We start from the raw sequence: 19,818 nt of genomic DNA on the forward strand, positions 1-19,818 counted from the left end.
TTAGTTCCACCATTCGTCTTATAGGTCTTTTCCCTTTGGGACCTCTCATTGTGAGCTATTCTCTCATTTTTACATACAAATTAGTTTTGGTGACCATCCAAACCAAGTTGAACGGATTCTATCATCTACAATATATAATATTTTTGTTACATACATGATATAGCATAACACTCAAGGTCAATAGCTTCACCCTCCTATGGGACCCACACACTTTGAGTGTGATGTTGCATGTAATAAAAACATCATATACCTTCATACAACAATATCAAATTAGCTCTTAAACTGCCACATAAGGGAATGATATTTTAATTTTCTTATATTGAATGCCTACACCAAAAAATAGAAACAATATTTTTTAAATATTTTTGGAATTCCATTTTTTTCTATCCATTAATGTAACAACTCTAGAATGACAAAACTTACAACCCAAAAAAATCACAAAACATTTTAAAACTGTTGAGTTGATAAAAGATAAAGTCAGGTAGGATGAAAACTAATAACAATATCAATTCTATTGTTGGGAATTTTTTTTTTGGTATGTAAAATTACTCTTGCTCTAAAATAGAAATGATAAATGCTAGTGTACACTGGTTGTTGCACACAACCGTACACACACTTTCATTTTGCACTAAAATAATGACTAGATCCAAAGAAATCTATATAATATCTGTTGAGAACAAATTTTTCACACCACATGGTTTCATTTCATTGGCGAGCCGCACCACGTCAACACTATTATGGATTTTGGGAGAATCTATTTTAAAGCCCAGAAGAGTCCATATTCACAAAAATGATGCCGAAGCCCATGGTCCAAAACTCATAATGATATAATCTCATCAAGGCCCATAGTTCAAGCTCATGGCACAACATCTCATTTTTGGCTCATGATCCAAACTCATGAGTCTCATCGAAGGAATTTTGGGAGTCGTGGTTTGGAGCGTCAAGAAGTATGTTCAGTAAAGCTCCAGTGGTTCAAAATTGATAAAGGAAAACGTGTTGCTTGGCATGTCTTCCCCAATTCCCTGAACTCTGACGGGTCAGTATACAATAGGTAGCATTTGGTAAGCCTTTTATATCACATAACACTTAAAATGATAAAACTCCTCATGCTTTTTACATAAAAATTAATGTCCATCATATAATATAAGTTTTAAAATATAATTATATCATTCCATATTAATTATATTATTATTTTCATATAAATCAATTCCAAGCACATGGCTAAATATATATTAGTATCTCATATCTAGCATTAAATGTTCTCTTTATTCTCCAAGATTTGGTTAAAATACAAAAAGACCATATTTATATCTATAAAACTTCATAAAAAATCAACCAACTAGTCTATTACTTACTAAAATTATATATGGACTAAACATATTATTTTTTCCAAGAGAGAAAACTTAGCCAAAAATACCAACAACAGCTCCAGCAGAAGCAGCAAACAGCTCCAGCAGAAGTACAACATCTACAGAAGCAGAAACAACTCCAGCAAGTTGACACATGTCCTAAAATGATGTCCTTTGCCCATTAATGCTTAATTCCAGCAGCTAGCTGTCATACCCAAAGAAACAAGAGGATCCCATGAAGATTATCTTGCCATTTTTAGCCAAACCATGACTTTAATGCCAAATATTTTTTCCTTCAAGCAAGATGTCATTTGAATTATATCATTCAACTGGGACAACTGTGATTGACAGTTGTTACAGCAATAACATTAGCCTTAAAGCCTCTAACTTTCTTCTTTTGGCTAAAAAAAAGTCCCACTAATGGAACCATTTACCTTGTCAAGGACTTTTCCTTATTTACTATTTTTCCTTCAACTAAGTTTTGATCTAGTTATATAGCTTGGCTCTATATAAAGAGGACCAAGCTACACACTATGGGGGGGACTGATCCATCCCTCTCTCACCCTCTTATGCAGAAACTTCACTCATTTTGTTGCAAAATACACATTTTCACACTTCTCCATCTCTCTTACAAAGTCTCTCTTCATAGATAACAACACAACACACATATTACAACATATCATTATCCATTACCCATCTTTCCCACACTTTATTATTCTGAAACTTCATCATTTTTGTTGCCCAAAACACATCTCCATCTCATTCTTTATTTCTCATACAAAATCTCCCTTCTTAGAAAGCAACATAACCCATAACACAAATAATCTCATGTATTCACTATATTTAACCTTCATATTATCTATCTCACACTTCTATATATTTTACAAATACATTCCTCACAAAATACCCATACATACTTCTCATATATCTTTAAACTCTATGTCTCACAAAATATACATATACAAGATCCATGTCCAACAAAGTATCTACATGTAATTCTTATACATATTACAAACACCATATCTCACAACATATATATTTCTTACCATCTCTACACGTCTTAAAACCTATCAAAATACTCTTCCAAGAACACATTACAAAAGCCCTTTCTCATGGAAGGCATATGAACATCAATACTAAGGCCTTTCTCTTAAAAGGCACAAAAACTTCATATTAAAATCATTTTCATTAAAGACATACATTTTTAATACTTAAAGCTATTCTTATAAAAAGCACGAACTCACTCGTGTTTGGCTAAAAACTAAGGCTGTGTTTGGTTCGTGTAAAAGCATTTCTAGAAAATATTCCATTTTCCGGAAATGCTATTTTCCGGAAAGGAAAATGTTTTCATGTGTTTGATTGCATTTCAAAAAATTTTCCGAAAAATATTTTCTGGTGGAGAAGAAGAAGGAAAAGACAAACCCAAAAAAAAAAAATCATCAACGATCGACGCTCGACTGGGTTCGACGGCACGGTGCTTCGCGAGCTCCAGTCCGACGACCGCGATCCGAGATCACGATCGACGGCGCGATCTCGATCTTCGCAAGATCACGATTGACGGCACGATCGCACCGCTCGTCGATCGACGAGCGGCGACGATCGACAATCGCGATCGACGAGCGGCGACGATCGACAATCGCGATCGACGAGCGGCGACGATCGACAATCGCGATCGACGAGCGCGCTCGTTGGACGATCGCGCCGCTCGTCGATCGACGAGCACGATCGACAATCGGTGCTCTCCGATCTGGGCTCTCTCTTCTCTCTCTCTCTCTCTCTCTCCGGAAATGATTTGAAGTGAAAATGAGGGTGTAAAATCATTTCCGGGTCAAAGGTGAAAATTTCGGTCAACAGGAAGCCATTTTCCAGAAAATGAAATTTACCGTTGCTGCCAAACACCTGGGTTTGGGGGAAAATGATTTCCTGAAATCATTTTCCCCCAAAATAAACGCACCCTAAAAGGGCATTACATGGGGAAAATCATTTTAGTGCATGATTAAGGGGACAAACTTAACCAACCAATGCACACGGCTAGACATGTTCTCTCTCCCGTCAGTTGCACCTATTTTTCCCTTTTAAACATGAAGTCACCATGAAAGGATTCACTTCACCATGCTGCTAAAGTGTTAAATCCACTGGTGTTATACGACTGGAACTGCAAAGTCTGAAAGTTGCTGAAATGCTAAGTCCACTGATGTTACGGTTGGAGCAGCAAAATATGAAGATAAGTCATTATATTTTATCTTCAAATTTATATTATTAAATATATTTTATTCATTATCATTTTTCCGCTAGATACAAGCTATTTTAATATCATCTCACTATTTAATAAACATGATCTTATTAATACTTCATTAATGAACATACATATTAATAAATCAATCTACCACCATTGCACACATATTATTTGGACATGAACCACCCTTGGACACATGTTTTTTGGACATGAACTACCATTAGACATATATTATTTGGACATGAACCATTGCCGGACATACTTTATCATGTTGAACATGAACCATGAACCGCAACTAGACATGGACTATTGGACTCATCCCATTGTTAGACATTTGACACCTAATTAATTATTTTCTAATATTGGACATCACTTAATATACATAATAATAACGTATCAACTCATTATCTAATCAAAGCTATTATACTAAGCATATTATTTATTTATTTATATCAACAATTATCATGATTTTAAGACTTTGGATTTTATCTATTTTATAGGCTTAAAATACACCGGAAGTTATTAGTCTATGAGGCCCAATGTCGAGTTCCAAGTTGAACTTTCCAAAACAAATCCGAGCCTAGCAAAGTCACAACTTCGAAGACACGTAGCTACACACAAAAACTACCACCGACAATATCTAAAAGCTAAAATTTATTGTTGTTAAAGCTCCTGTTGAGCCACATCAATATTACATTTCGGTTCACTTTTGTTTATATTAGTCAATTTGCTCAATTTCAGTACATTTCGGTTCTTTAAATCCAATTTGGTCCACTTTGGTCCTTTCGATCCACTTTTTTTTTTTTTTTCTTGATCACAGTGAAAAAAAAAAAAAATATATATATATATATATATATTATTTAAATATAGTGAATATCACATTAGTGCAAAATTGATGACTAAATAAAGAAGAAAATGACACGTTGCCGCGCTTTCAGCCTCCGATTCCAGAACTAGAATCAAAAGCGACTGTTACTATTATTGTGTGTGGTCTATATTACCACTTCACTTCAAATATCAACAACAACAACACCGCTCACTCTCTGTCTCTCGCTCTGTGTCTGTGTTGAAAACACAACATGGATTGTTTGTCTATGCAGATATCACCGTCTCCTCTGTCTTCCTCTATTCCCAACCTTCAGGTAATCCCACACACCCATTATCTAAAAACCCAACAAATTTATTTTTTTTCTTATTCTAGTGTAGTGTTTAAATATCTAGTTAATATCAGTACAAATATCAAAGTTAGAGTCTTTGTTGTATGAATTACTTGTTTACTGAGTTTTTTATATACCAATAAAGAAAAAACTAGAGCAAAAAAGTATATGAAAACGTAATTATTTTTTAAAAAAAAGGGTTGTGTGTTAACAACATAGCTTTTTCCATTTTTGGCTAATCGGATTCTGTCAGAGTTAGTTAGAAAAAGTGAATTAAATGGTGGGTTTTAGAATTTGAAGGGTCTCTATGTGTAAATTGTATAATATGAGCCTGCAAAGTTAATAAATGTTTGGTATGATATAGTGTTTGATGTAAATGTGATCATCATGCAATGTTTACACTATGGAAGGATGATGGGTGAACTGAATTGGGTATGTTTGACCATCTGGGATTATTGAGCTAGGTAGTTTATAGACATATTTAACAATGAGAATGTTGTCATTCTTTTCATGTGTTAGTTTCTAGTCTTTCAGTGAGTAATTTTTTTCACACGGTTATGTCGAGTTGATTTTGATGCAATGTTCAGCTAATTTTCCTGGAGCACTGAGGCTGACAATGATATTATTGCTAATGTAGTCTTCACATTTCAAGGAAATGTGATAGGAAATAATTGTGTTCATTTCAATATCCAACTTGATGCTACCCAACTAATTTAAGGAATCTATTAATTTGTGACCTATAAGATGAATATCAGTAATAATTCCCAAATTATTAGTGAAGTTATTCATATTCATTGGAAGATATATTTCCCGTTTACCTTTTTTTTTATAATGCATTTTATGCTGTTGTAAAAAAAACAAAACAAGACTAGTGTTTCCTAAATATTATTTCAATTTTGCCTAATTATGTCTGTGATTTGTAGTTACTTTGGGCATTCATCTATTTCTAATTTTTAATCCCAAGATTAACCATGTTATGGAGTACTTGGAAAATGACAGATGAATTGAAGGAAAAATACTACTATGGCAGTTCTTGAGAGTGAAAAACATATAGATTCTGCATTTTTTTGGCCAAGTTCCTCAGAATCCATGGAAAAGATTCAACATTTTTTAATCACTAAACTAAAAGTTTACTACATGTATAGTTGGTGAACTTTTAGCATGTCATCATCCTCAAATTCATGATTATTTTAATTTGCATGGCTCAATCAATTGACACTGCAGGGCTCTGCATCACATTTTGGTAGAAAATTTTCGAACAGATCTTTGAATCGTCAGTTGCTGTCCTCTCCATTTCCTAAACCGTTTCTTCAACTTGATGACAGACCACAGTCTTTTGTTTACCGACAAAGTTTAGCTTCTCTCTCTTCAAGGACTAAAAGAGGACCAATCTCTGCAGAAGCTGGACAGCAGAGTTGGGACTTTGGCAGATTTTTTAGAACTATATATTTTTTCAATGGACCCCCATCTCCTGCTAAGGTCAGACATGGTTTATAAGCGAATGTTATTCACATCTGACACTGGAAGCTTATTATGCCCTTTACTAACAATAATTCAATATTTGGGAATTGTGAAGTTCTTTGAATCTCTGATTGAGAAATTATCCAGTCCATCACCTAGTAAACCAGTAAACAACATGGATAACTCTGGTATTGTCCTGGTAGCTGGAGCTACTGGTGGTGTGGGTAGAAGAGTGGTCGACATCTTACGGAAGAAGGGATTGCCAGTCCGAGTATTGGTATTTCTTCTTACCTTCCTGATTTATTTTAATGCATGCTTAGGTTCTGCAAGCCGGTTGTAATATTCAAGAAAAGTAAATTACAGGTTGCTCTTTAATATATTTTTGGTTTACAATAGCTGCCTATTTTCTTATACCCCGTATATTTTTGTTGACATTAGTGATGGACCTACACTAGGGCAGAGGGGGGCCATTGCGCCCCCCCCCCCCCCCCCCCAAAAAAAAAAAAGTATAAAAAAATTAAGATTTGCCCTAATATATATATTTGTCTCTCCTCCTATCAAATATTTAGATATTGACCTACAAGAAAATAAATAAATAAATAAAATTCATGCCCCTTTATCTACAAAAACAAAATAAAAAATAAATATGGACTAAACAAAAATCACGCACAAAATAAGAAACACTTATTTTGTATGTTATACTTTGTTGATGTTATACTTTGTTGATGTGTTTTATAATATGAAATGTTTAAGAAATACTAATTTTGTATGTAGTATTTTGTTGAATATGAAATAGATGTTAGTTTTTATTTTCATAATTTTTTTTTTGGTTTTAAGCTTTGGCCCCCCCAGGTATGAATCCTGGTTCCATCCCTGGTTGACATATGACAAATTTTCAGGTCAGAAATGAAGAGAAGGCAAGAAAGATGTTGGGCCCAGATATTGACTTGGTGAGCAAGCGACCCATTTAAATTCATACCTCAATGGAAATTGTTGCATTAACTTTTTATTCCTTACTGATTACATTTATGCTGTCATAAAAAAAAATGGCTTTAAGTTGTTTTGTTTGGGTGTGTTCCATACATTCGATAATATGATCTGAAGTTTAGTTGTCTGGCTGTCATTTATTGACAATCAGGACCTCACATAATGGTTTCTCTGAAGAATATAAGTTTTCTGTGCATCTATGGTGGGAACTGACTTCTTAGTAAGGTTATTAATGTCATTCCACTTTATTTTGTGTATTTTAAGTTATTAATCGTCAGAAGCTTCTGAATTCGTGTCTGGTACCATTGTACCTTTTGATAAATTTGACTCAATGATACTTTCAACTGTTCTTGGCAGAATTTCCTATTTTATAGTAGTCAATCAGTACACTATGAAGAAGCCAGATGCTTCATAGGTATAATAGCTATATTGAGTTATCAAACTGATTTTGAGTCTGTGGATTTTGTCTGAGACTTCAATTATTTATTTGAAGTAACTGGTATATGATATAGTCACCACCATTTTGTGGTGGAAGAAGATAATCAGATTCATTCATGCAGAACTTATGCCACACCAAGATATTTCTAGTATATGATTATGTATAAATCGGAAAAGTTGATTCTGTTTTCATTCCTTACCTTGCATGCTTCCAACTGTGCCTTTCTCTGCAATATCTCAGATTGTTGGAGACATCACTAAGGAGAGCACTTTGGTCCCTGAATATTTCAAAGGAGTGAGGAAAGTTATTAATGCTGTTTCTGTCATTGTTGGGCCAAAGGAAGGGGACACTCCTGATAGGGCAAAATATAGCCAAGTATGTTTTTGAAAATTGTTAAGATGGTGAAAAGTCATAGTTTCATGTATAGATGCAGTATATTTTGCAATTAGAATGTCAGCCCACTTTCCGTCAGTTTGTTTGGCTTCTTAAATATAATCTGTATGCTTGCTACCATATTTTCCATCTCTAACACAATAAAAAAATGTTGTGGTACAGGGGATCAAGTTCTTTGAACCGGAGGTGGCGAACTGATGCCTATTCTCTCTTTTTTTCCCCCTCAAATTGAAATTTCAAATCAAAGCTTCACTTTTTCCATTTAGCAAATCTGTGGTTTTTGATAACTGTGGTGCCTTATTTGATTGATGAGAACAGATAAAAGGTGATTCACCTGAAAAGGTGGAATACATTGGGATGAAGAATTTAATCAATGCTGTAAAAGGAAGTGTTGGACTTCGAAATGGAAAACTACTATTTGGATTTGAAGGTACACTATTTTCTAGATGAAAATTATATATATGGAACCATGCTGCCACATTTGAGCAAGTCTTTTAGCATACAGATTAGAGCAAAATAAAACAAAAGCTTCAAAAAAAAAAAATTGGAATGGAAAAAAGGGGTGAGTGGTGGGGGCAATGCATAGCATTCAAGCAAGAAGCAAAATGAGAACAAATGTTCATAAATTATAGATGCCATAAAACATGAATGTTGAAATGCCATTTATAACATCTCTTTTGTGTATAGAATTTACAAATTTATTGTGTTCATTTTTTATTCTACAAGTCATTTTCAGCAGATTGCTGGATTTGGCATTAGTTGTTAACAATTCAGCCAAGAATTTTGATACTCTGCTACTTTAGGGGAAAAATATGTTCACCATGGGTTGGCTGACCTTAAATTAATATATGGCATTGGTGCCTTGCAATTTAGCCAAAATCCTGAATAGCATTTCTCATTCTGTTTGAAACATGAATATGATCCATGACTGATTGTTTCTTCTCTTCTTTCCTCTTACTCCTATTTTTGCAGATAATAATTCTAGAGAGCTTGCTTGGGGTGCTTTAGATGACGTTGTTATGGGAGGAGTTAGTGAAAGCACATTTCAAATTGACCGAAGAGGCAGTGAAATTGGTGGCCCAACTGGGGTTTTCAAAGGTTTTTCCTGTCAGACCGCTCTACCTTTATCTTCCCATTATTTAGTTTCTTGCATGCAATCCCATAAGAACTATGATGATTAGCTTTCTACATCCAAATTCTTTGATTTATTTATTTATTATTTGGTGCACCTCCTCCAGGTGTTGTTTCCACTGCAAACAATGGTGGCTTTACTAGTATCAGAACAAAGGTAAAATTCAATGATTTTTATTGACTTCTTACTTCTGTGTGATATATGCTTTTCTGATCCTTGTTCTGGACTATTTCACTCTACATATGCTGACAAATGATCTTATATAGAATCTTAATGAGCCTAAATCATGCTACTATGTGAAGTGTTTGTAGCATTTGTCCTGATGATAAGACAGTGAAATTTCCTTCTAGTTTTTATTTGGAGTTTTTATGCCCCAAGTTCTTTAAGAAATGGAATGAAATCATTTCATTAAAAGGGTCTTAAAAAAAGTCTTCAATCAATTTGTTGTGTGACAACCTATCTATCCATTGCTGACATGAACTTTTGACATTTCTATGGACTACTTAGATAATATAGTTTCAGTTATCCATCTGGCATAGTTAGTAAAATACAGTACTATAAGATAATATCAGTTAATTGCCACATCTCTACTTTGCGTATCAATATGTGAGGGCCATGTTATTATTGATGAAAGTGCACCTCTTGCTAAACAAGGAATGAGGTTAACTATAATCTTTCTTTTCCAAAACAAGTTATTAGTGAGCTGTCCTCTCTGTCAAAGGAGGAGCTCTCTGGTATTTTCTTGCTACCTGTGGCAACAATTTTTCATCCTCTCTCTCTCTCTCTCTCCTTTTTTTTTTTTTTCCTCTGTTACAAGTCGGACAAAAATATTAAGCTGCTCCATTTTTCATTGATTTTTAATCTCATTATTAAAAGTTACTTTTTTGGGGCAATAAGTTTTTTCTCAAAAGTGTGGCTGTGCCTGACTTTCCTGCATTTTATACTAATTGATATTTTTCAATTCTTCTTATTCTCCTCTCCTTTCTTGGTGTGTGTTCTAGGCCTTTTGGGATGAGCTACTTTAACTTATGAGTCCACTTTTTCATGTTTTTCTTTCAGAATTTTTCAGTTCCAGAGGATCTTTCTGCATATGATGGTTTGGAGCTTCGCCTTAAAGGTGATGGTCGCAAGTATAAACTTATCATTCGCACTAGCAGTGATTGGGACACTGTCGGTTATACAGCCAGCTTTGACACTGTAGCAGGCCAATGGCAGTCAGTGAGTGACATTAAACCCCTTAATCAAATGGCTGTGTCAATTAATCACAATTTTCAAGCTATGGTGCTCTTTTCCTATCCAGATACGCTTGCCATTTTCTTCTTTGAGGCCTATATTTCGAGCACGAACAGTATCAGATGCCCCACCCTTCGACCCGACAAATGTTCTATCATTGCAGGCATGCTTCCATTAACACTATTGGCTATTTTCTGCTTCATGGTTTTCTACCTTGGTTCTTGATGAGGTATACAAATCACTGCAGCTTATGTTCAGCAAGTTTGAATATGATGGGAAATTGAATCCTACTTTTGTGGAAGGTGCATTTGAGCTTCCACTATCAAGCATCCGGACATACATAAAGGATCCTATACGTCCGAGGTTTAACAATTCTTTCCCTTTGGATTTTATTATTATTATTATATGAATGCTTCAATGTAATTTGTCTGCTAGGTGGACTTTCTTCTTTACATTCTCTCTTTTTGTTGTGTACTTTGTAGGTTTGTACATGTGGGCTCAGCCGGAGTTACCCGTCCTGACAGGCCTGGACTTGATCTGAGCAAACAACCACCTGCTGTTCGCTTGAACAAGGAATTGGGTTTTATTCTCACATTCAAGTTAAAGGTTTAAAATTAATATCTGCAATCTTTTAAGTTACAGAATTATTTGTGTTGCAGCCAACTGTGTTAATGCATTTTCAGAGAAAGCTATTCTGCTGCTAAAAAATTGCAAGCAGACTCTTAAATTTGGACTATTTATTTGGAATACAAGAAGTTACTATACATGGATTTAAGAGTTGAGACTTTTATGGTTTTACACAATGCTTTATGAGTTGATCCTTTTACAGTTTTACCCAATAACATGTAATCATAAAAATTAGTGGAAGACAGACCTAAAATAATTTTAGTAGAAGTAGTAAAAAAGTACATATTAATTAAGGTGACAGAGAGCATGATTTTGGATAGGATATAATGGTGGAGAAGAATACATGGGCTAATCTTGATTAGTCTATTAAGGATCCATAGCCAACCACAAAATTTTGGGACTAGTGCTTTGTTGTGATTATTGTTATTGTAGAATTCCTTGTTAGAGTGGATATTATGCAAACCAATATAAATATGACATATTGACTAGAGAATATCCACAGTAAATAAAAAGAAAATTACATCTAACCTACAATTATAATAACCAACTCAAAACTTGGTACAAATATTGACCAATACGATTAAAATGGAAAAGAAACACAATTTAGATAGATAGAAAGTTGTTAGGAACTCAAATCATGCTCATTCTGACTTTTACTACAATTGGTTAGTTACAAAAATAAATGAGTTATGAGTAAAGAGGAAAAGAGAAGATTTTCAATTTCAAATTGGCTTGTTATTGATCATGTCTTATGCTATTACCCCAAGCCTATCCATCTACAAGTCTGCTCTTCATAGTCTGACACTGGCCAATTCTGCAATAGGGGGAGGATTTATTACGAGAAAGCGGAATACCATATGCAATCGTTAGGCCATGTGCATTAACTGAGGAGCCTGCCGGAGCAGATCTCATTTTCGAGCAGGGAGACAATATAACGGTACAACATTTTTTCTTTAATCATATCTCAATTTGTACTATTTAATGGTAATGTTCAAATACCCCACTGGTGGGTTCTGTTAGCATTACCTTGCTCTTGAATTGAGTTTCTTGGGTTCTTGGTTAAGCCTTCAAGGCTAAAATTACTTTATGTGATGATTTTTGGCTATACTATACATACAGGGTAAGATATCAAGGGAAGAGATTGCTCGTATATGTGTTGCTGCTTTGGAAAGCACATATGCTTGTGACAAGACATTTGAGGTAATACTCTTGCTCCCCTTATTGTTGTCATATAATTGTAGTTTATGCACTTCAATTCTCTTTTTATTAATATACTTGGTTTGTGTCGTATGGGACAATAAGTGATTGTAGTATTTGCATGTAGCATATTGATAGAAGTGCAAGTTTTACTTCAAATGCTTGTAGTTTACTGTACCACACAAAATCACCTTGTAATAATGTAAACTGAGTTTGTGACTTACTTTGAACTTCTTTCATTTCTCCTTTTCCCCCTTTTTTCCCCAATTAATTAAAGGGAAAATTTTATATAACTGCTATAAGATCAGCTATGCTCTATGTTGTTGAATGTTGGGTTGTTAAGAAATAACATATTATAAAATGAGTGTAGCTAAAACAAGAGTGTTGAGATGGATAAGTGGAAATACACAGAAAAATACGATTCATAATAAAGAAATCTGTTTAAAGATAGGGTGGCTCCTATTGACGAAAAGATGAGAGAGATTCGCTCGAGATTGTTTGGTCATGTTCAAAGGAGAGTGATTAATGCAATGATAAGAAATTGATTCGAGTTGAGGGAACAAAATAGGGGTATAAAAAGACCAAAAATAACATGTAAGTAATAAAGAGTATGACTTCGGATAGAATAGAAAATAAAAGTAAATAAAAGTAATTGTGGCTGACCTTGATTAATCAAAAGATCAATAGCTGACCCCAAAAAATTTGGGACTAAAGTTTTGTTGTTTGTTTGGAGTAAAAACTAGTTTTTAGTTTTTCTGTAAAGAACCGTGGATGGTTGTAGTGGTAACATTTTGTCTGAATATCATAGAAAATAAATATAACTTTCAGGGTACGCAATATATAAAATTATTGTGCTTGCTTGTTCTTAAGCCACTTCAAAGATAGGGGTGAACTGCTCTGTCTATTTTATTACTACTTTAAGCAACATTAATAATTGTAATTGCCGATTCCAACAGTGATATCACAGAACACATTGTAAAACTTTTTACATGGTTAGACTTCAGGCTCTAAGTTTCTGGTTATTCATCCTATATAATTCCACATAACATGGTGCCAAAGTTTTTGCAAAACCGTAGTTCAGGCCCAAAAGTTCTTCTTATCCATCCTATAATAATCTTCCTCTATGGCTTAGAGTTTAGTCATTTGAAATTTTTTGGGGAAGAAGAACTACAATAATATTTTGAAATTGAGGAAACAGGACCGAAAAAGTTTAAAAATGAAATGCAGTTCCTTCTCTCAATAAGAAAAGCTGTAAATCCTTTTTCAATTACATGATTACTTTAGCTTTGTCAGTACCAGTAAAAAGTACAAGTGCTGTCCGGTCTAACTTGTATGATTTACCATGGAACTTCTTGACTATAAATGTTTGGATGAGCTGGAAGCATGAAAGTGGGAGAATGCTTTTGTGATACTTATTTACTCTTGAGCTTAATTAAGTTTCACTTGTGAACATAAAGTGCTCAAGTTTCATTTATTGGAGTTTTGGACATCATCACTTTCTTTTATGTCTTCTGCAGGTTAAAAGTGTGATTCCATTTAGTGAGCCTTTTACAGTGGACCCTGAAAACCCACCTCCAGAGAAGGACTACGACATATACTTTAAAACTCTGAAGGATGGAATTACAGGGAAAGAAATTCTAGAACAAAGTCCTGTTCCAGTCTGATGCCATAAGCTTATCCAATTTTGAAAATAGCCATGTAAGTAACGTGGAGGTGGTCATATAATTATTTCATGTAAAGCAGATTTAAGGCTGAGACTGTACACTTATATTTGTTACCTATTCCACACAGTTCAACATTTCCCAAAGGCATATTGATAAAACTGTTAAATTATGCACATAAATTCTTTGTTCTTGCTACTGTTATTGATCAACTCAATGAAGCAGACTGGGGAATTCTTTGACTGCTTCGCTTATACTCCTGTTGATCGATGCAGGTGTATTCATCCCTTGAAAGCACAGAGCAGAAGCTTCAAAAGAAACATACAAGCATGGAAGAAAGGAAATATAACATAATTCAGCTCTGCGTTCAAACAATGTCTCAGTATAGATAATTTATATGAGATAGTTGAAAATACCAACTCACATTTGAAGGGTTTACTTCATAATTGTACATTCTTGTGTGTATGAATACTTATGCTAATTAAGAAGACAATTAAATGAAAGCGAACATGTTTTTCATTTTTTCTTTTAATAGCAATATCAAGACTGTTTACATGTTTATGTTCCTTTGTAGGCGTTTCAAGCTGCCTTACAACTTTCTTGTTCCTTCTGTGCTTTTTTAATCAGAGTTTTTGCCACTCATTCCACTTTCCCTTTAGCAACTCGTTTTCCAATAAATTGAGAATTAATCAAAATTTTAAAATATTTCTATAGGACACAGTTTTACTCCATTCATTGGATTAACCAGGAGATTATTCTATGATAAAATGGTCTTTGTCCAATGGTTAGACCACATATAACGTGTTAGGAATGCTGGGTTTCTGTATACTTAAAATGGACACAGTGAGTGTTGACTATTAAATGTCGCCTCAGTAGTTTCAGTTTGTGCTAATAAATCATGGCTTTGTGATTGGAAATCGACATTGGTTTTTACAATGTCATAAATAAATTGGGAGCACTGTTTGCAATAAATAAATTTTCTTGAATTTCTTTCCCAGTTATTATTAATAATATAAAATGAACATACTCTCCTTTCACAAAGCACCATCCCAACTTTGATATTTTTGTGCTTCACAAAGATGACAGTTTTATTGCAAATCCACCATAATTTTGATATTGTTATTATCCTGTTTTCTTTTTATTATGGTGTATGTAAGGATTTTTTTTTTTTTTTTGGGTGAATTATAAGGATATATATTTGAGAAAAAAGAGAGAATCAAGTGAGATGGATTTGTCACCGACCCTCCTAAGCATTGGAATATTTTCGTGTCATTGACAAAAGATTTTGGTAAAAATAGAAAGTGAAATGCTTGAGGTACTAATGCTATAAATTGACCAATCAATATGTGCTACGGGTAACACAGTGGGCTCGACCTTACGCAAATCTTGGGTAGAGTGCTATTCTGGAAGGGACTGTGAGCATGCTGTATGGTCACGACGAATATGGGAGAAAGTTGCATCCATACTTACATATTAGTACATGGTAAAAACTAAAAAGAGAAGCAAAAACAAAAACCAAACAGAAAAATAAGAAAACGAAAACGAAATAACTAGGTGCAACTGGAACAAATTATGCCTTACCATTACTTTTTACTACCCCAAACTTCGAAAAACAAATTATGCTGTATGGTGACGATTTTTTGTTCTTTGATAACTAGGTGCAACTGGAACAAATTATGCCTTACCATTACTTTTTACTACCCCAAACTTCGAAAAACAAATCATGCTGTATGGTGACGATTTTTTATTCTTTGAAAAACAAAGAACAAAAAATCGTCACCAAATTTCCAAAGTTGGACTTGCACAGGTCTAGAATGGGACAAAGTTACAAACTCACTCTATAGACTATAAGAGAGCTTTTCCATTTTTCTCAATATGGCATCCCATTGTGTTTTGTGTAAGTTGCAGTACATTGCATAGTCGAGGAACCTGTGAAAGTTGACAGGCTATTCAGCTTTCTCTGATTCCAGTAAATTTGTCAAGGGAAAAATGCATTAACTCTCCCTCTCTCTCAAATTTAGGAGGTAAAATAAGGAGAAAATCTATCATATATCGTATATTTACCCTTTCTATGAAGGTGGATTTTACAGTTGTGGAGTCCATTTTGTGTAAGAGGGTGAATACATGTATCGGATACATGCAATAACTCCTCATAAAAAGAAATTTATAATTTTTTTTTTAATAACTTTGATATGATAGATTGTGAGTAGTTGTCTATTATTTTCACATGAACTTATTTTTTTTTTACCATTTACTTATTGTCTGTCACATTATAGCCAAGTTGTACTAAAAAAAAAATGTGTGGTGTTAGATTTTCTCATTAAAACTAGGCATTTTGGTATCAATGTACAAGAACAAGTGCAGATTGTAAAAAAAGCTCATATCAGGCAGAGCTGCTGCAACAGATGATGTTTTTTTTCTTTTTGATAAGGTGCAGCAGGTGATGTTAGAACTTAGAAGTTTGTGATGCACTGTTTCTATATGCAAGACAAAATGACAAGCCATGGAATCTGCATGCAGATTCGTCAGGCTGTTGCTCCCTTATCATTTTGCATGCAAGCATTACCCTAGTAGATATTGCAATTAATATATCCTGAAATTTGCACATGCATTGGTGCTAAAAGTTTGTCACTTTCAAATGTTTTCAATCTAAGAGATGTGCATTTTAGGTAGTAGCAAGAGAAGTGGGGAAACTAGCTAGTAAGGCTTTGATGACAATATATCGATGTATTCTATATGCTATGCACTTTTTTTTGCATATTTTAGTTGTGTGAAAAACAATCTTTGGCATATTAAGGACCATAGTAAGAAATCAAGATATATATAGTAAATTTGTATGCAGTAACTTTTGAAATGAATGGGGCTTTGAAAATCAAATTTAGTAGGGTGGTTTCCTCCTATCTGTATATATCACTGTCAGTGGCAGTCTGGTTTGGACTTTGGCGCCGTACTGGCACTTTGGATTCAATTCTTGAAAACTGGCTGCCAACTTTGCCAGACAGCAATTGTCGTTTCATACAAGTGTTTTAAAGTACGCTCATAAAAGAGTATCATTTATAAATTTGAAAGTGTTGTCTCTAAGCCATATATGTAGAACACCTAGACTGCCTTCCCAGTATATTTGTTATCCCAGAAATAAAAATCTTATGTGACATTTTTTGTACCTTACTTTGTATTTCATCAATTATTTTATAAAAAAAGAAAAAAGAATATACAACAAGTTGTGAACGTTTTTAATGCTCATTGTTTGGAAGGTTATGTACTAACTCTTTGTGTCTACTCACAAAAAAGCGATGAACAAAATAAAAATCATATGCTCCATTAATTATGTGTTTGATTTTTTTTTTTTTTTTTAAATTTGATTACTTTATAAAGATTTAAAAATAAAATAAAAAAAGGAGGGAGAAATTGATGGATTAATATAAGAACAGTGTTTATTGCGTACACTGTGTGCAACAACTTTTTCCCTTAATATAAAATGGAATTCTTAGGAAGTAACTTGATGAATTTTATTCCAATGGATGCTATAAAATTACAAGGGTATAAAATACAAAAATCAATACTAAGATTTGGATTAATACCAAGAATTATCAAAGACTTAAAATATCTAATTTGCTTTAAGCATAAGCAAGACTTAACAATTAACACCGTTTGAAAGTTCTCTACTCCCCCGAGTCCTCTACTTCCTTCCAACACTAAGATGAAGAAGGAAATGAGAGGAGAATGGAAATTTTCAAATGATATTAAGTTACGTTTGTACTTTGTGATAGTATCTAAAATTAGCTCAAATTTTAGGGGTAATTTTTATATTTTACCAAATACGAATATGGCTCGAAACTTGGTTGAAAGAAGTCAAAGAACTTAACAACTTATTAACATTCAACAAATAAATAAATAAATAACTTATTAACAAGACGTATGAATGATGATATAAAATAAGTCACAGTGGCCCAATGATCAAACTACATATATATCATATCATATGTTACGATCTCAAGCGGCTGTCAAAGCCAATCTATACCTCCTAAGATCTTGACTTTTAACTGCTAGCTAGCGTTCTTGAATACTAATCTATATATATATATATATATATATATATATTAGATAGCGTATTATTAACAAAATTGATGCTGGCATCTGAGTTTTTTACGGAGTTCATAAAGTTATAATAGAACAAGTACAGTTCAATCTAGTTTAGATCACTTCTATTCAATGAATCAATACTTGCCTGAAAGCAATAATCAAAGCCACTAGCATTTAAAAAGCCAAGCAAAGGCCTTGGCTTTTCAAACACATTGTATAAAGATTAGAGTGGAAATTAAATAGATAGGCATGAACAATATATTTCTCTGTGTTTCTTCCAGACAATGTAACATTTACATCACCAAGTAAACGAATCTTTAAAAAACTACAACAATAATTATAAATCGGGGTCATTTTGTATTGAGCTTTGACCTGCTAAATTAGTTCCATTCCTAGAAAAGAGGTTGTCTTCGACATCTTCTTCAGAAGCAACAAACTAATACCTGCAAAACAAGCTAATATATGTATCAAAAACTTTCAAAATATAGCTCAAAAGAATGAACAAAAAAGAGAGAGATGAAGAGTATAGCTCCATACATTGAAACAAAATTTGTGTTTTCTTGGAGGACGAGTATGCATAACTTTTCTAAGTCTCGCAAGCATTTCATCCTCGGTGAATATTCTTCCTGGGGAGCTCATGAACACCCTTCTTTGGATTGGAGGAGACCACAGTCCACTTTGCTCATAATCAAAGTCGAATTCAGACACATCAGAAAATTTTTGAACAAGTCGTTCAGACACAGACTTGGAAACTAGTTCAACTCTTTGTGATGATGGTGAAGATGAGATTTCTGAGATGGACATTGATAAGAATAAGCCAATGGTGCATAAGATAATGAAAAATAGAGAGCAGCTTGGTGATTGGTGTGAGAGATTGAGAAAGAGACAACATATAATTTTAGATAGAAGCTAACGTTAAGGTGGGAACTAGGATGAGGACGTGTATGGCTGTATGCAATAATAATCATGTACAGACGTGGGAAGCATTGCTGAAGATTCCTATATATTGGTGTTTCATTATCAGTTTCGAAATTCAGAGGAAGATTCGCTATTTGTAGCTAAACAGTGCTTGGAACTTTGAAAAGTTTTTTTAATTATTTGGACTTTGTTATTTTGTGTGGGATCGATGTAACATGTACCTAAGTTATTTTATCCATGGGAAATACTGTTTTTGTGGACATGGAGACATGTTTATTTGTGGTGCTGTGGACCCTAGTTCATGGTCCTAGAGATTTATATTCCATGGTTGGTAAGCATGATTAGTATGCAGGCACGATTATTTCTGGTGCATGTGATTTATTGTTATTTTTCTATATACATGTGCCTAACTTTTCCAAGAAAAAAAAAATTGAAAGGTATGTGTGTAATCAAAATGTTGAAAATTATCATGTGTGTGTGTTTGTTTCTCAAAAAAAAAAAAAAATGTTGAAAATTATCATTTACACTATAAGCTCGATTGTCACTTAGAGAGACCTTTTTAATTAGATCGCAGTAAATCATGGACCAGTCTCTGGAATACCAATAGTAACATTGGTTGGGAATAAGTTTCTATATTTGTATTTTTTTTGTTTTTTTTTTTTCCTGAATAACATAATTTTTAAAGAATAAAAGGTATGCAAGAGAGGACTATAAAAACGCATGTAAGTTTTCATATTTGCTTTAATCAATGAAATTGTAGTCCTAAAGTATATCTCTTCATCCTAATATAAATATAGAATTTGAAAGGTTAATAAAATAATGTGTTTAGGAACATTTCTATCATTAAAATAAAGGTTCTATTACTTGAAAAAAAGAAAAAGAAAATTAAACTTTGAGTGTGCTGGAGATGTCAGATGAGATTTCGATATTAGTCATTGAACTAAC

At 33.7% G+C, this 19,818-nt stretch overlaps 1 protein-coding gene and 1 long non-coding RNA gene across 3 annotated transcripts; one reads left to right on the forward strand and one right to left on the reverse strand.

Moving 5' to 3' along the window:
- Positions 1 to 4,516: 4,516 nt before the first annotated feature.
- LOC126726280 (protein HIGH CHLOROPHYLL FLUORESCENCE PHENOTYPE 173, chloroplastic) lies at positions 4,517 to 14,391 on the forward strand. Of its 2 annotated transcripts, none has more exons than XM_050431508.1 (17): positions 4,517 to 4,727; positions 5,967 to 6,221; positions 6,319 to 6,480; positions 7,103 to 7,153; positions 7,870 to 8,004; positions 8,185 to 8,208; positions 8,341 to 8,452; positions 8,995 to 9,120; positions 9,261 to 9,310; positions 10,214 to 10,372; positions 10,455 to 10,550; positions 10,635 to 10,750; positions 10,870 to 10,993; positions 11,838 to 11,951; positions 12,134 to 12,214; positions 13,729 to 13,909; positions 14,098 to 14,391. In XM_050431508.1, exons 1-16 carry the CDS (start codon positions 4,665 to 4,667, stop codon positions 13,873 to 13,875), a joined length of 1,815 nt encoding a protein of 604 aa, XP_050287465.1. In that variant the 5' UTR covers positions 4,517 to 4,664; the 3' UTR covers positions 13,876 to 13,909; positions 14,098 to 14,391. The 2 variants fall into 2 exon arrangements, with proteins under 2 accessions (XP_050287465.1, XP_050287464.1); XM_050431507.1 differs by having other exon boundaries at positions 14,148 to 14,391.
- A 3,793-nt stretch (positions 14,392 to 18,184) lies between these two features.
- Positions 18,185 to 19,479, reverse strand: LOC126726283 (uncharacterized). Its single transcript, XR_007655777.1, has 2 exons — positions 18,493 to 19,479; positions 18,185 to 18,398 (listed from the first exon to the last, which is right to left on the reverse strand). It is a non-coding gene; the product is annotated as an uncharacterized LOC126726283 (long non-coding RNA).
- Positions 19,480 to 19,818: the final 339 nt, after the last annotated feature.

The sequence above is a fragment of the Quercus robur genome, chromosome 5 (genome assembly GCF_932294415.1).
Source record: "Quercus robur chromosome 5, dhQueRobu3.1, whole genome shotgun sequence".
Lineage (NCBI taxonomy): Eukaryota > Viridiplantae > Streptophyta > Magnoliopsida > Fagales > Fagaceae > Quercus > Quercus robur.